We start from the raw sequence: 14,739 nt of genomic DNA, 5'->3' as shown, positions 1-14,739 counted from the left end.
GATCGGGAGCGAGATCCAGTAGCGGGAGCGGGTTGGGGTCACGACGGGAGCAGGAGCGGTAAAATCGAACTCCAGCTTAACACAACCCAACTATGGAAATATGATCAATTTAAGGTTTGGCTATGTTAACTCTTAAGTTTGATTGTCTAAATACAACAACATGTCAATTCATTAGCCCAAACATGATCACTGGTCAAGTCAAAAATTCATCTACTTATTAATTTATCAATCTTATTATTATCATCAACCAACTCTACAACTCGAACACACATGAACTTCACTTTTTCAAGTACCGAATAACATTCACGTAATTAGTTAGACGTTCTATCGGGTTATAAGGTGTGATGCACCTTTCAAGTATTTTATTAATGTATTTCCTTTTCAAGTAGCCAATTTTGTAACATTACTAGTGTTAACTTAGACCTAAAAATAGAGGGTCAAAGTTGAGATACAGCGTATTATGCAATCAATTAAATAGCTACACACTCATTAAAATTGTTACTCTCAACAGCAAAATTTTTGAACCTACACTTTCTTTTCAACTAATTAAAGAATCTCAAGGTACCAGGTTTGGGCTTGCATTTTGAGGAAAAAAAAAATTATGCATTTTAGATTAGTCTAATCGTTAGAATGTTTTTTTTTTTTCCAGAAATTGAGAGCACATGCTCAACCAAAAATTTTACATAATTAGATAGCTCAAATTTTAAGGAGAAGAAAAACAAAAAAAATTAAATGTTAAAACTTCTAGCATATAAAAATAGAAAAAAAAATATAAAAAAAGTGCATTATAACACTCAAAACAAGCTCAGAATAAAACATTAAGTAACGAGTCATTAAGTAATGAATCAAAGACCTTGCCATCAAAATATATTTGGAGAAAATATTATACCCGGATATTGCATGTTTGTCTAATCATCAGAAGTCACGTTCATGTAAATCCACATATATGATGGACGGATAGTTCCATACATCATAATTTCTCAAACAAATAAAAGCTTGCAAATCAAAGATCTATCAATATAGAAGTTACATATGCAGCAGCAACATTCACATGCATATTTTCTTTATGACAAGATGTTACGTGACCACGCTAATGACTCAACCAAATCAAATAAACATAGCCCCAAAATCCTACAGATGGATCCAAGCAAACCATGTGCGCTATTTGTCACCCCTCATTTCTGACATTTAAATTAATAAAATTCTCATATCAATAATTCAAATCAAATAATTAAAAAATAAAATAAATCCAATTACGTATGTAGAGGTACACAGATTATGAATAGTAAGTAGGGAGTGATGGAGATTCTCTTCCAAACAAGAAGAAGACAAAAACACCACCCAGCCCGCCGCATCATCCTCCGCTTCACCGATTTGACTGGAAAACCTCGCCCTTTGATCTCAAAAATAATAATTAATGGCCACACTAAATTATTTTTAAGGTACGGATTATGACGTCACCCTGACTTTATGTACCCGAGGCAATCACGAAGCGAGATTTCTACAGAAATGCCAGGGGAGTGTGAAGACATTAAAAAACTTTCACAAATTCTTTTTTGTTTCCTTTTTAAACCAAAAAACTCAATGCATAAATACTTAAAAAATAATATAGATTTTACATGCTTCATGCCGAAGTAACTATAAAAGAGAAAACTACTATTATGCTCATATAAATAAAAATAAAGAAAATACGGGTTGAATAATGAAAGGTGAGGAATGAATTATAATTGTTAAATTTTCTTAATGTGATTAGCATTCAGTGATTTTAAATCTGTTGGCTTTTCTTAATTTCTCAATCAATATCATAAAATTATCAATTTTATTTTAAATGTTTGTTTTAAATTCATTTTTAGTTTGGATGGACAATTCTTAATATCATTAGACTTCTCTATTTAAAATAGTTGGTTTTTAATAAATGTATAAAATTCAAATTTGAATGTACTTAAATTTAAATTTGAAAAATTTAAAATAGCATGTTGTACTGAATTTTGTGCTTGTTCGATAATTTTTTTTCTCCCGAAAAAGGTTATAGTAATTTTAAATGATATTTTTATGCTTTTATGTTTTCTTATGGCAATAAAGATTAATTAAATTAAAGAAGATTAGATGCATACTACTCAATTCTTCTGTATTTTCAACTTATGGCAATAAAGATTAATTAAATTAAAGAAGATGCATACTACTCAATTCTTCTGTATTTTCATATTCAACACTTAAACATAAGCTTCTACATGCATATTTTTTATTCTTATTGTAATTCGGGATAATTTAGTCATTTGACTTTAAATAATTGTATGTCCTAATCTTTCTTTTTAAATGGAACTAATTATGAGAGTAAATGATAAGTTTTTGAAACTTCTGTCTCCTTGTATAATATAATCTTCTATTTAAAACATTAAAAAGAGCACTAGAATAAAAAGCGAAATCAGAAAAGTATTGTAGTAGTTACCCAAATGTTTTTGATCTTGTGGTATTTGAGATATAATTGGGATGACAACGAAAAAAGATTATATATTTACATAGATACCATGTAATATTTATAAATTTGCATATCTAACATCTAAATATTCATATTTACGTAAATAACATTGAAATTTTTCACATGATTTATGACATGAAGGGGTTAAAAGTGTAAATATGAAACTTTAAATGCGTATATACATAAGATTAGTGAGGCATGTATGTAAATTCCCATGAAATAATTAATAAGACCTCATATGTTTGCTTAAATTAAGAAAAAATAAGTTTTAAAAAAAGACTAAATTTATTGAGTACATCAATTAATGTCGTAAAATTAACTTTTGTAAAATTAAAAAAAAACATTACCTTTAAGCTTTAAAATTCAGATTCTCTTTAAAATTCTCAAATAAAACTTTTATTCACACATGGATAAAATAAAATAAAATAATGTACAAAATAATTTGTTTTCTACAAGCATTGATCTAAGAGTAATCCTTGATAATCAGCACACATAAAATCCTAATGGGCTGCATGACAATGCTTTAATCAAGATTAGTAAATCAGATAAATTGGGACATACAAAATTCTGCCACCATCCGGACAGTAAATTCAAGATTTATCACAAACTGAAAAAAAATTAGTAGGAAATCGGATTTAAAAAATCATGGATTTAAAATTTAATATTTGGAAATATTTAATTTAAAACCTACTTAGATTAATTACCATGCAGCCCCTAAAGATGATAACAGCTCATAGTCAATAAATTTTATATTATACTTATTTTAAATAAAATTTAAAATTATTTTTTGCTGTAAAAACTTATGAATTAAAAAAAAAAGGATTTGCCCATCAAACTTTTTAATATCACATTGGATTTTGAGAAAAAGAGAAAAATACATATAAAGTTGTTTCTTGTCTTCTCGAAGCGGAAGACATTCAGCATTCTTCATTCTCGCAAAGCCAGCCTAAATGTAACTTTTTATATCTCGAAGTATTTCGAAAGCATATATTGTTTTAATTTTTTCGCGTTTTTCTTGTCTTTGGTGCATATAAAATCATGCTTCCCTAAGAGAATAATTTCTTTTACAAATTAGTTAATCATCGAAGACAAATTTTGACATTTTTTTATACTATCGTTTGTTTTATAAATTAAACTAAAATATATTAAATTTATAAAATGAAAACATTGCAGAAATGAATCACCAACCATCCCTATCTAAGAGAGACAAATTTATTAAAAACAAGTTAACCAAAATAAAATTATAATAAATTATAAGAATTTAGATAGGTCTCATATATATATATATATATATATATATATATAAACATTTGTCCTACAAGTGGATCATATCTGATCCACATTTGGTCACATATCACCCATTTCTTATGCATATGAGCAAATAAGAAGTGCTGTGTCTTGAAATTGTCATAATTTTGAATGTGTGAGAAGAAATGCTTCTATATAAATAGATAAATATAATTGTATATTTAAATAAAATTCAGGCACTTTTTGAATTCCTCTGGATTTGGAAAACAGGATAACAAGGCTCTGTATGCCAAGAATCTCCGCTTAATTACACTTTTAACCCCGACCTGACCAACGCAGATCTACAAAACAAGAAATAATAGCCGCCCACAAAATTTGAGCCAGAGATTCTAACGATACAAAGCCCTTTTCCATTCTACGCTTTCGCAAACCAAACACTGAAATTAGCGCGGATATGTGATATTGATATAGTATTGGAGTCGTATTGATGACATGTAGATAATATTGAGGTGCAATATCACCTTAATATCGCCACCAATATCATCTCACAGCACCTACTTAATATTCGCTCCCGGTCGAGTGATACTTCAGAAAAAAAATGCAATTTTACCGATTGTGAAGGCGGTCCGGGCAGCTAGGTACCGGACGCTTGTCATCATAGAAATCCAGCCGGCACCGGGTCTGGCACCGGACGGCGGCCGATGAAGGGTTCCGTCGCCGCTGGAAGAGCTCGGATGGCCGCTGCGCGGCACCTTAGCCCGCATGCTGCTTGTGCTTGAAAAGCGCAGACGCCTATGAAGAAGACGGCGAGGCAGAGAAGCTTTTGTTGTCTCGTTGGCGTCGACATCGCCGGAGTTATTTCGTGAGATCGCCAAAGATTCCGCCGCCACTGCCGGCGGAAGATTTAGTACATGAAAAGCTGAGGTAGAAGGAGCAGCGTAGACGGTTCCGCACGTGACGGGGGATAGGAAGGCGTGACTCTTGGCAGGTGGCGTCGGTTTAAGAATGGGAGATTTAGACCTTTGGGCGCGAATGTAATGAGAATTACTGATTTGCCACTGCAGGACAACTCAAATTACAATCAAATAAGGAGCTTTCTACGTAACTTGCATCCAAGACATTTATATTTATCTATCTCACACCTAAATTTTAATAATAATTGACAGCTCTAATTTACAACAGCACGTAAAAAATAATACTCATTATCATATTTTAATAATCAAATTCATATTTTCATTCATAAATAAATTGTTTTGTGTGTAGAAATCAAAATTTATGTGTGAGATAGGAAAATCTAAAAGAATTGGGTGCAATGTATGAAATTTTTCCTTGCTTTGAATGATTAAAATAGATTTTAATCAATCCAAGAAAAAATTATGATTATGTAAATTTATTCCAGTTTAAAAAATTTTCAATTAGGACCACTTGTGATTGAAATTAAAAATGGATAAATTTGGACACTAAATTTTCAAACTTTGATTTTAGCGAAAAATTTTGAGCAAAATGAGTATATTTGAGAGACATTGTGTATGATAAAAAATGAAGGGGATGATTTTAGGAATAACAATTAATGGAGTAAATTTCATAACAAATTGGTAATTTTTAAATAATTTTTTAATAGGGAGTAACGGGCAAAAAATTTAGGCAAAAATCTCACTCCATCTCTCGCCCACTTTCCTCACTTTCTTCTTCACCTTTCATCTCATGTTCACATATTATTTAAATTAACATCTTATCTGTTATTAAACAACTTCATAAATAATATTTTAACATTGTAAAAATAAACAATTGGAATCCCAAACATTTTTTCTTTTGTATCTCTTACATTGCCAAGATAGGAAAAACATGAGTAATACGCATCATAAATATCTTTGGATCAAAATCCATCGATCCTCACTTTCTTCTTTTCTTTTGTTGCACTGCTCTTGATTACAAAATTTGATTATTGAGATGATCCACTTAAAGATCACTCTCTTACAATGCCTTGACTATTTATTAAGAGCTCCATGAATCATCTATTTCTTATCTCCTTTCTTCAAAAAGTCCAATATTAAAAAGTATAAAAATTTCTACCTAAATATGATTTTTGCCAAATTTTAAATAATTAAATTTTAATGATAAAATATTCATACAGACGAAAGCTCATGCGTATCAATCCACTACTTATCTAACTTTATTTTATGGGTGTTTGTAACTCCACTATAATAGGATCCTTATTCAAAATTTGTTTCTAGAAAAATATTTATAAAATAAAAAATTGATGGATGACTATAAAATTAATTATAAATTTACATTTATTATTATTTTTTTGATGCCCATTAGGTGAAACTAATTTTCTATTATGGAAGATAGTATCCATATCCCTACCATCTAAAGCTGAATTTTATTTAGTGCACTTTCTTTCTAGCATATTCTAAAATTTTGTGAGCTTTGCATAGGGCAATCAATAGTCCCTCCTCTACCCATAATAGCTCATTTTTAGGCTTCTAGATACCAATAATTATATTGCATAAGTAAATTTAGCCCCATTAATCAAAGTTTCGTCTATTGTGATCATGATGTAGTTAGAGCCAAAAGCTCTTCTAGTAAACATACATTAATTTATGAGCACGCTAAAATTAATTTTATTTTGTTTAAGAATATAAAAAAATACTTTTTAACTTTCAAAGTTATATATCACAAACATCAAGCGAAACTTTCTTTTATGATATACAAGGGACCTTAAATTTGTTTACTTTTTCTAAAATCTTTTAGTTTTTGTGTGATAAATTTGGCAAGATTAAACCTAAATAACACAACATATTGATAATAAAAATCTGCATGATCTTATGAAGATAGACATAATTAATGCTCATAATTTTTCTTTAGACTCAATGTACTATTGATGCTCTTATGAGGTAGAATGACACTTTAATTTCTATTATATGTTTGGATGATCATATAAGCCCCATATAGATGGTATCAGAGGCTAGCAAAGAAAACGACCTTATATGATGTGCTTATGGTGTCAATGGGTAATATTAAGATTACACAATAGATGGTTGATAATATATATTGTTGTTACATTGATTGTGGAGGACAAAAGTATGAAAGGGAATAAAAAATGGCATGTATTAATGATTAGTGGTATAATGAACAATGCCCAAGTAATGTTATTAGAATAACAATAACAGGTATAATGAAGGTTAGTATGATAAAACATAATCTTTTTTTTTTATTCTCTAAAAATTGTTGATATTAATTTTTAATGAGCATCTTCACCATCATAGGAATAATATTTGTAAATAGTGTTACAAAAAATATTGGTTAATAATAGGAAATATATAAAAGAAATGCCAAGATTAACAGAAAATTTAATTGTAAAAGAATGAATAACATGTAAACAATAAAAAAATTAAATTTATATAAAATTATTAATCATGCTTATAAATTATTGTTTCATCTAACTAACTATTAGTTTCTTTTATATATTGTTTATTACATAAATCATCTAATAGCTCCAAAGGAAGCAAATTAAAATCGTTATACTTACCCTAAATATTTTATAATTTAATTATTATTTTAATAATAATAACATATTATCATAATAATATCTTTTGATTAGAATCAATTAGAGCCCATCATTCATGATAATTCAACTCATCCTCCACCAAAGCTTTTAGGGCTATCCTTGTAATATAAATAGTATATGTTAGCACAAGTTAATCATTATTCTCATTAATTAGCTCCCAATTTTAGAATTATTTTGCATGAGTACATACAAACCATTTATTTAGTTTCTCATTCAAAAGTTCTTTATTAAGTCTTCATTTATAACAACAAGCTTTTGTATTATAATCATACTCATTGTAGAAGACACAATCTAATATTGTAATGCATATTAATGTCATGTGACATAAATACTTCTTTTTACAGATGGTGACTTCATTATTTTCTGATGATTTTTGGAGAGGAATATAATTTAGGTGATTCAAATAACTAGGGGTTCTCTTTTTTCTTTTATGGTCTTGAGCCATCTCATTTTTTCTTCTTTTTGGATTGGACTATTTTATGTTGTTAGTAATACGACTTCTTAGTTAATTCATGATTAGTGTGAATAATTTTAATAACATCAAAAGGGATCACCATAAATCCCTTGCGATTCTATACTAACGAGGCATAGAAACCAAAAATCAAATGGCTATACGTTTCTTCATGAATGAGACTATTAGATATTTATCTGCTAAAATTTTCAAGATTTTTATTAAGAAAATGTGTCTTCATTTATTTTCCTCCAATTACGTACTTAGAATGAAATTTTTTAAGTAACATCCATTTCAAACAAGAAGTAATCGGGCTAAGAGTTTCCAAAGATTTGATGAGAGCTATTGAATGCCCATGTGTTATTGGCAAGCTTTCAAACTCCATCTATACATTACATCCTTTTGCTTTGGTGGCTTCAGATGGTGTTTTAGTTAAGAGGAGCAAATTATGAGGAGCCAGGATAGTTATGCATCTTCATTAATTTTGACCTAAAAGGTAAGATTCAGAAAAATGTTAATATAACTCGTAAGTCTAAGATCAAATGCCATTTTACTAAGATATTATGATTACTAATAGGATGGCTCTTCCTTCTCCCATATATGGATTCTTATTGGAACCCTATATGCTATATCTAATCACGACATTATATAGTTGTATTAGTTATTGCAAATAAAGCCCTAATCCTCATCATAAATAATGAGATGATATATTTGCTATAACCACTACACAAGAACTTCTTATAGAATTTTGCTAACTGCCATTATAATTGGAAAATCAAAGATTTTAGATTTATTAAACCCTTTAGAGAAATACTAATTCAAATTGAATAAACGTAAAATTATATAAATTATATGAAAATATATTTTATTTTTTATACTTTTATGATTTAATTTAATTTACTATAATTTTTTTTATTTTAAAAATCAATGAATTGATTTCATATGTGTAGAAAAATATAAATTTAATAATGAATCTATTAAATAATAAAATTAACGTAATTGTCAAGGGTTTTTATATTAACAAAATTTAGATATGAATTTAAAATCACTTATGAAAAGCCCTTAACATTATGGATTAACTAAAATTTTTAATATTAAAATGATTGAGCAAATTTTATCCTTAAAAATTTTTTAATCCAATAAATAGAATTTTAAACCTCGAAGTGACATTAATTAATTAAAAAATTTAATTCCTTAAAATATTTAATCACCTTTTAAATTATTCAATTATTTTTAACATTATTTAAATTCATAAACTATTATAAAAGTATTAAGTTACTTAAAAAACTATGAAGGATAAGTTGGATAATTTAATCTCCTAACTCCATCATGAAGACATTAATTCTTATAAGTTACAAAATCTTTTAAAAACACTTTACACCATCCTAGTTCTGTGTATTTGGATCTAATCAAATCAAATTAGATGCTACAAAATAATCATATTAAATCAAACACTTTCAGTCAAATAATTTAAAATTAAACAAAAAAATTCAATTTTAGAATTAAAAAAACTCCAAACATCCAATTTGGAGTTATATATAACATGTTCATATTGGAGGTTCTAATTAAATATTGTGTATAATTGTGTTTAAATCTAAACAATAAATGTTGTACCCTTGAAAAAGCTAAATCTCATGTGACTTTTATATAAGATTATAAAGTTGTATTAATTTCAAATTATAAAAGTCACGTAAATTTGGATGCCGAAATATACCACATGATGGTATTAAATTCACTTTAATCATGAGATGAAAATCATGATGCTCATGTTGCTTATTATAAATCCTATATGTTTAATCATGGAAAATATAAGCTCTATTAAACTAATCGGCCTAACAATGCTCATTTGACTTTAAATTTAAAATGTAATTAAACAAATGGATTTAATTTGAGTCGTTAAAGTGATTGATAATAATATGTTTTAGTCTGATTATTTTAAATGCAACATTCTCTTTTTTCTTTTTAATTTCCTCTAAGTATATTGTTTGGCTTTAGATTACATAGTGTTATGAAGATCTAAGAAAAGTTCTAATCTTAAATAATTGAACGCGATAAAATCATTGATATAATAATTTAAGGGATTCTAGATATTATCTAATAGAGTGATAAATTTTCTCTTGAGGTAAGTGAAGTAGATCATGCTTCTTTGTTGGCCTATAAATGAATCGAGCATTTTACAAGCTACTTACAAATCTACTTGATTAAATCTCATTCATGATCATTTAATTAAATAATCTAACAAACATGAACACTTTCCAAAATTCTCATTTTCTAAATGAGCAAGCTTGAATAGCTTATTGTTTAATTCATTATGTATATGAATATAATCATTTAAAATTCATAGATAAGCTAGGTAAGATGCTTGATTAAGATGTGATTACTGCGCAATTAAGGTTCATTAACCAATATTATAATTTAAATGTTCTTTTTCTATTCTTAACATGCTTAAGTAGCTTGATCCAACTAATTTATCTTTTTAATATGCTTTTGTATTAAGCTAAACTAAGGTTTCTTTATAGCTCTACAATGAATCTTTTAGTTTGTAGTTATATGAGCTACTAATTAGTAAGCTTGGTAATCTCTATATGAGTTTGGCCAAGCTCAAATAGGAAGATGATAGATGAGTTTATGCTCGAACACATTTCTAAAAGCTGAAATTGCCCTCAACGAAGCTTTTAATGAATGAACTTGAACACGATCATGAACTTTCTCAACTCAGAACCGTTTTTGTACAACACTATTTCTTAAAGGAACATGAAAAAAATACTAAATTAATACTCATTTAAAACTTGTAAAGTGAAAATTGATATTTCCTTACAAACCTAGAGAAAAAAGAGTTATAGCTATCTTAAAGTCAGTGATATGGTTAGATGGATCAAACTTCTCCATATACTTATGTAATATTAACATCTTTACATTTGGAGGTGGTTGGACTTTAATTGTATGAAAATAGAAGACATTTATAAGTTGAGCTTAATGTCTTATAGATGCTCAAAGAGAGAAAATTCCTCGTGATACTATCCTTAAAAGGAAGAGGCAGTCATCTTAATATGGATCATGAATGTCAATCCATATAGTCAAATTATTGACTCACTCAGAGGACTAGTGATAGGACGTTATATGGCTTAAAGTATGCTTAATTTTCTCTCTTTTGGACCTGTTTATGGATGAAATTGCACTTTGAAGAAGGGTATATTCATGTTTTACTTGCAAATGTAATAAGTAGAACTGGAAAGAAGTGGAGATGAAATGAGGTTATGTGGAGCAAATTGGCAGATTTAACAGACCGGCGCCTAAGCACCAGTCATTGGGCGCCAGGGCACTCCACCAAAGCACCTTGGTGCTACTTACTTGGGTGCCTAGGTGCCAGAACTGAGCTAACCAGATAGAGAGCTTGGAGTCTAGGAACAAGCTCGGTGGCGCCTAGGCCCCAGATTTGCCTGGGGTAGTTCATCAAGTTTTCTCTACACGATGCAAAGAGTTATTTGGTGCATATAGATGGTTCCATGGAGCATCGTTGGTGAATTTGGAAAGGTTGAGCTCTTTAGAATGTTGGAGAGAAGTTCTTACAAAGCCTAGGGTAGGAATTTTTTTGTAGTACGCTAGTTTCTTTTTATTTGTCTGGAGAGTTGGTGAGGAACTTCTGTGTGATTGTAAGGGAAGAACTCAGCATTGCAGAAGGTGTTTGGAAATCGTTTGTTAATAAGTTTTCATCACTTTTACAGGGGAAAATTTAAGCAATGTGTTCTATTTCATCTTATATTTTTTGTAAGAACAATTCTAGTAGATTTGCTTTGTTTAAAAGGATGACTTGCATTGTTTCCTTTTTGCTTTATGAGTAGTTCCTTCTTACCATTCTCTTGTGATGAATATATAGGTGGTGTAGGATTGTAGGATACTTTTAGAATTGGTTTTACATCTTTAATGTGATGAATATTCTTCCATCTATAATTTACTTTTCATTCTGGCTAAATGATTGTTAAAATATGTTGTGGTCCATCATGACTTAGGAGAGCTATGGAGAAACAAATAGGGTATTCACATTAAACTAGTCTGTGAAGGAAAAGTAGTCCATATGGAAATGCAAATAGACAGGAAAATATTTTTTGATCGTTTCAAATAGGGGTTAGAGGAATTAAAATAGGTTTAATCAAACCTCTTTATGCACTGGCTAGAGGGTAAAGAAGAGAACTGCTTTTATTTGTCACTAGCCATAGTTTCAATTCAAAATATTCTACTCCTACACAATACTTATATCATTGCAAGGGAGGGTTGTTATACATCTTGATAATCATTAATTTAAGTAATTTAAGTAGGTTTTTGTTGAATTTAACATTTACAATTGATCGCAACTCTGAAAAATTTGTTTGTAAATCTTCAACCTAATCTATGTTCTAAGCAAAGAACTATATTTAGTAGACTATAACATACTCTACAACATTAACCCCTCACTCCATATGGGATCGATATTCCATACTAAAAAAATATGTTATTACTTATATTAAACGTATACTTGTGGGAGAACCAAAAGTGTTAGAGTACCTAAATTAGGGAGGGGACTTCAAACAATATTGATTACATGAAAAGAACATATTTTCATTTTAAAGATAAAAGAAGTACAATTGGAAAAAAATGATCGTAGATTTCATTTATCATCTTTAATAAATTTTCATTCATATGTTATATTTTTTCAAATTTTACATTGTCAAGTAAAAGGTCTATGTGCATCTGAATTTTCATGACTTGGTTCATGGATATCTGGATTGTTTAGTGAATGGTTCACCATCTTTTCTACGAGTTGTTCAAAGATCTTTAGCTTATTAATTTTCCTACAATTCTCTCTAGCTCTGAATCATAAGGTTCAAGTCTAGTAATTCCTGAACTACCCATATAAGAACTAGAAACTCCAAATTTTGAAAGTTCAAACACACAATCAAACAAACCTCAAAATATTTATGGTTTTTCTTATTTTGATAAAAGACAAACAATGAAAACAGTACAACACAAAAAAATTAACACCACAAGTTTTCAAATCTAAGACCTCCAAGTTCAAATAAAATTTTCTTAAGTCAAAATCACTGTCGTTCCCCAGAAATCGCGCCAATAATTGAATATCGCTTCTAGGTGCTACTACACATTGGAGAATTATACAAGTGCACGTGTAATATCAGTAGTATCAGATGTTAGAATTTGAAATGTTGATCCAAAAAAGAACAAGGTAACTCCAAATAGGAAAAGCTCTAGCATATTTATTTTTGTCCTAGCTAAAATAGTTAAAACACTTTTAAGTTCAATAAGTTAATGTACTGTGTCACAAAGAATAATAAATTTAAATCCTACACAAGTAATCCTACATAACATAATAGGTTATAAAAAACCCCTCCCTTATAATGATGCAAGTGGAGTATAGGAAATATAAAGTACAAATTTTATAATAGGCTTGTTACAAAAAAGAGCAACACTCTTCTTTACCCTCTCCCAAGTTCATTAAAAAGATTTTTTAAACTACGGTTAATTCCTTAATTTCTATCATTATCAAATCAAAGAATATTTCCTTAATATTTGCATCTCCTTACAAGCCAAATCAACCTATACCTCAAATTTCAATGTACTAAACTAGTTGATTTTGTCATAGCTCTCCCGAGTCATTATGATTCACAACACATTTTAACATTTCACTTGGTCAGAATGAAAAGAAAATGATTATATAAAGGTAATCATAACATTTGATAATTAAAAGTAATTTAAAAGCATTTTCTAGTCCTATACATCCTACTTAATCATCAGAGGTAAGGAACAGACATCTACTCAAGAAGCATGAGAAAGACACAACTCAAATTCATTAAAATAAGAGAAATCCACTATCCAAATGTTTACAAATGAAATACAAAAATACAGACAAACAAGATTTATCTTCCTCTCCTTTACAATGACCAAAAGATGCTTAACCAAGACTCTTCCTGGATCTTGGCTGCTGTTCCTAAAGTCTCTCCCTATCCTCTACACTAGATGAAGTAGAAGGATTTTACAACAAGGTAATCCTCAAAATAACCAACTCTCATCAATCCCTACATATTCATGCATCCATCTAACTCTCTGATACAAGGCTATATATAGACTCTATTATTTAACATAAAAATCACTCCACAACCTCCTACACAACTCCCCATGATAGGCTTCCTGAACTATCAAAAGTGCTCTTAGCAGTTATTGGCGCCTAGGCTTCAATCTCTTTGTGTGATATAGAAGGCATGAGCGCCTAGGCACCATGGGTCCTGTGCCTAGGCACCAGTATCGTGGCTTCTAGGCACCTTTCTTCAATATGCTCCTTTGATCTAAGTCTCCTCTACATTTCCTCACTTCCATTACCTATTGTTCCTCCATGAAAAATATAAAAATTTCTTTCTTTAAATTTCAATCTCAGCCATAAAAAAGTGTAAATCATAAGGAAATATTAGCATACTTATCTACACATCAAAGAACAATGTTGATAGTTATAACAATGGTAGTCTTGATAACCCTCTTTTTCAGCAATTGAAAGTCTTCTTCTGATTCAATGTCGAAGTGAGGTGAGGATTCCATGTCAATTGTAAAACTCTAAAGTTGTTGAAACCCATTCCAAACTTGATGATGACTCACCATTCCGATAACTTGAGCAAAAAGCCTGGTTATTTCCATTATCGAGAAAGAAAATAAGTTGGGAGACATCTTTCTTGTAATGTGTACAGAAAGATATCAAAATAGAGCTGAAAATAAAATCTATAAAAAATTCATCAAATGATGCTAATATCAAAGTTTTGTTGAAAAATTTTAAGAAGAAATAAAGATGGAGATGTCTCGAAACCCTACTCATTAAAGAGAGTTTGGGTGACCAGGCAAGAAATAAAATATTAAATACATGGGTCAAGACTCAGAGATAAGTTTGATGAACCCATGAAAAGGTTGGATAAATATTTTAACCCATTATAAAAGATTGAGAGAGGAACATCA

At 29.5% G+C, this 14,739-nt stretch overlaps 1 protein-coding gene across 1 annotated transcript; it reads right to left on the bottom strand.

Moving 5' to 3' along the window:
- Positions 1-1,298: 1,298 nt before the first annotated feature.
- LOC110039068 lies at positions 1,299-14,427 on the bottom strand. Its single transcript, XM_020744013.1, has 3 exons — positions 14,389-14,427; positions 4,338-4,785; positions 1,299-1,501 (listed from the first exon to the last, which is right to left on the bottom strand). The coding sequence occupies exons 1-3, from the start codon at positions 14,425-14,427 to the stop codon at positions 1,458-1,460; spliced, it is 531 nt and encodes a 176-aa protein (XP_020599672.1). The 3' UTR covers positions 1,299-1,457.
- Positions 14,428-14,739: the final 312 nt, after the last annotated feature.

The sequence above is a fragment of the Phalaenopsis equestris genome, unplaced genomic scaffold, assembly GCF_001263595.1.
Source record: "Phalaenopsis equestris unplaced genomic scaffold, ASM126359v1 Scaffold235023, whole genome shotgun sequence".
Taxonomy (NCBI): Eukaryota; Viridiplantae; Streptophyta; class Magnoliopsida; order Asparagales; family Orchidaceae; genus Phalaenopsis; species Phalaenopsis equestris.
This window is presented reverse-complemented; position numbering and strand designations above follow the sequence as displayed.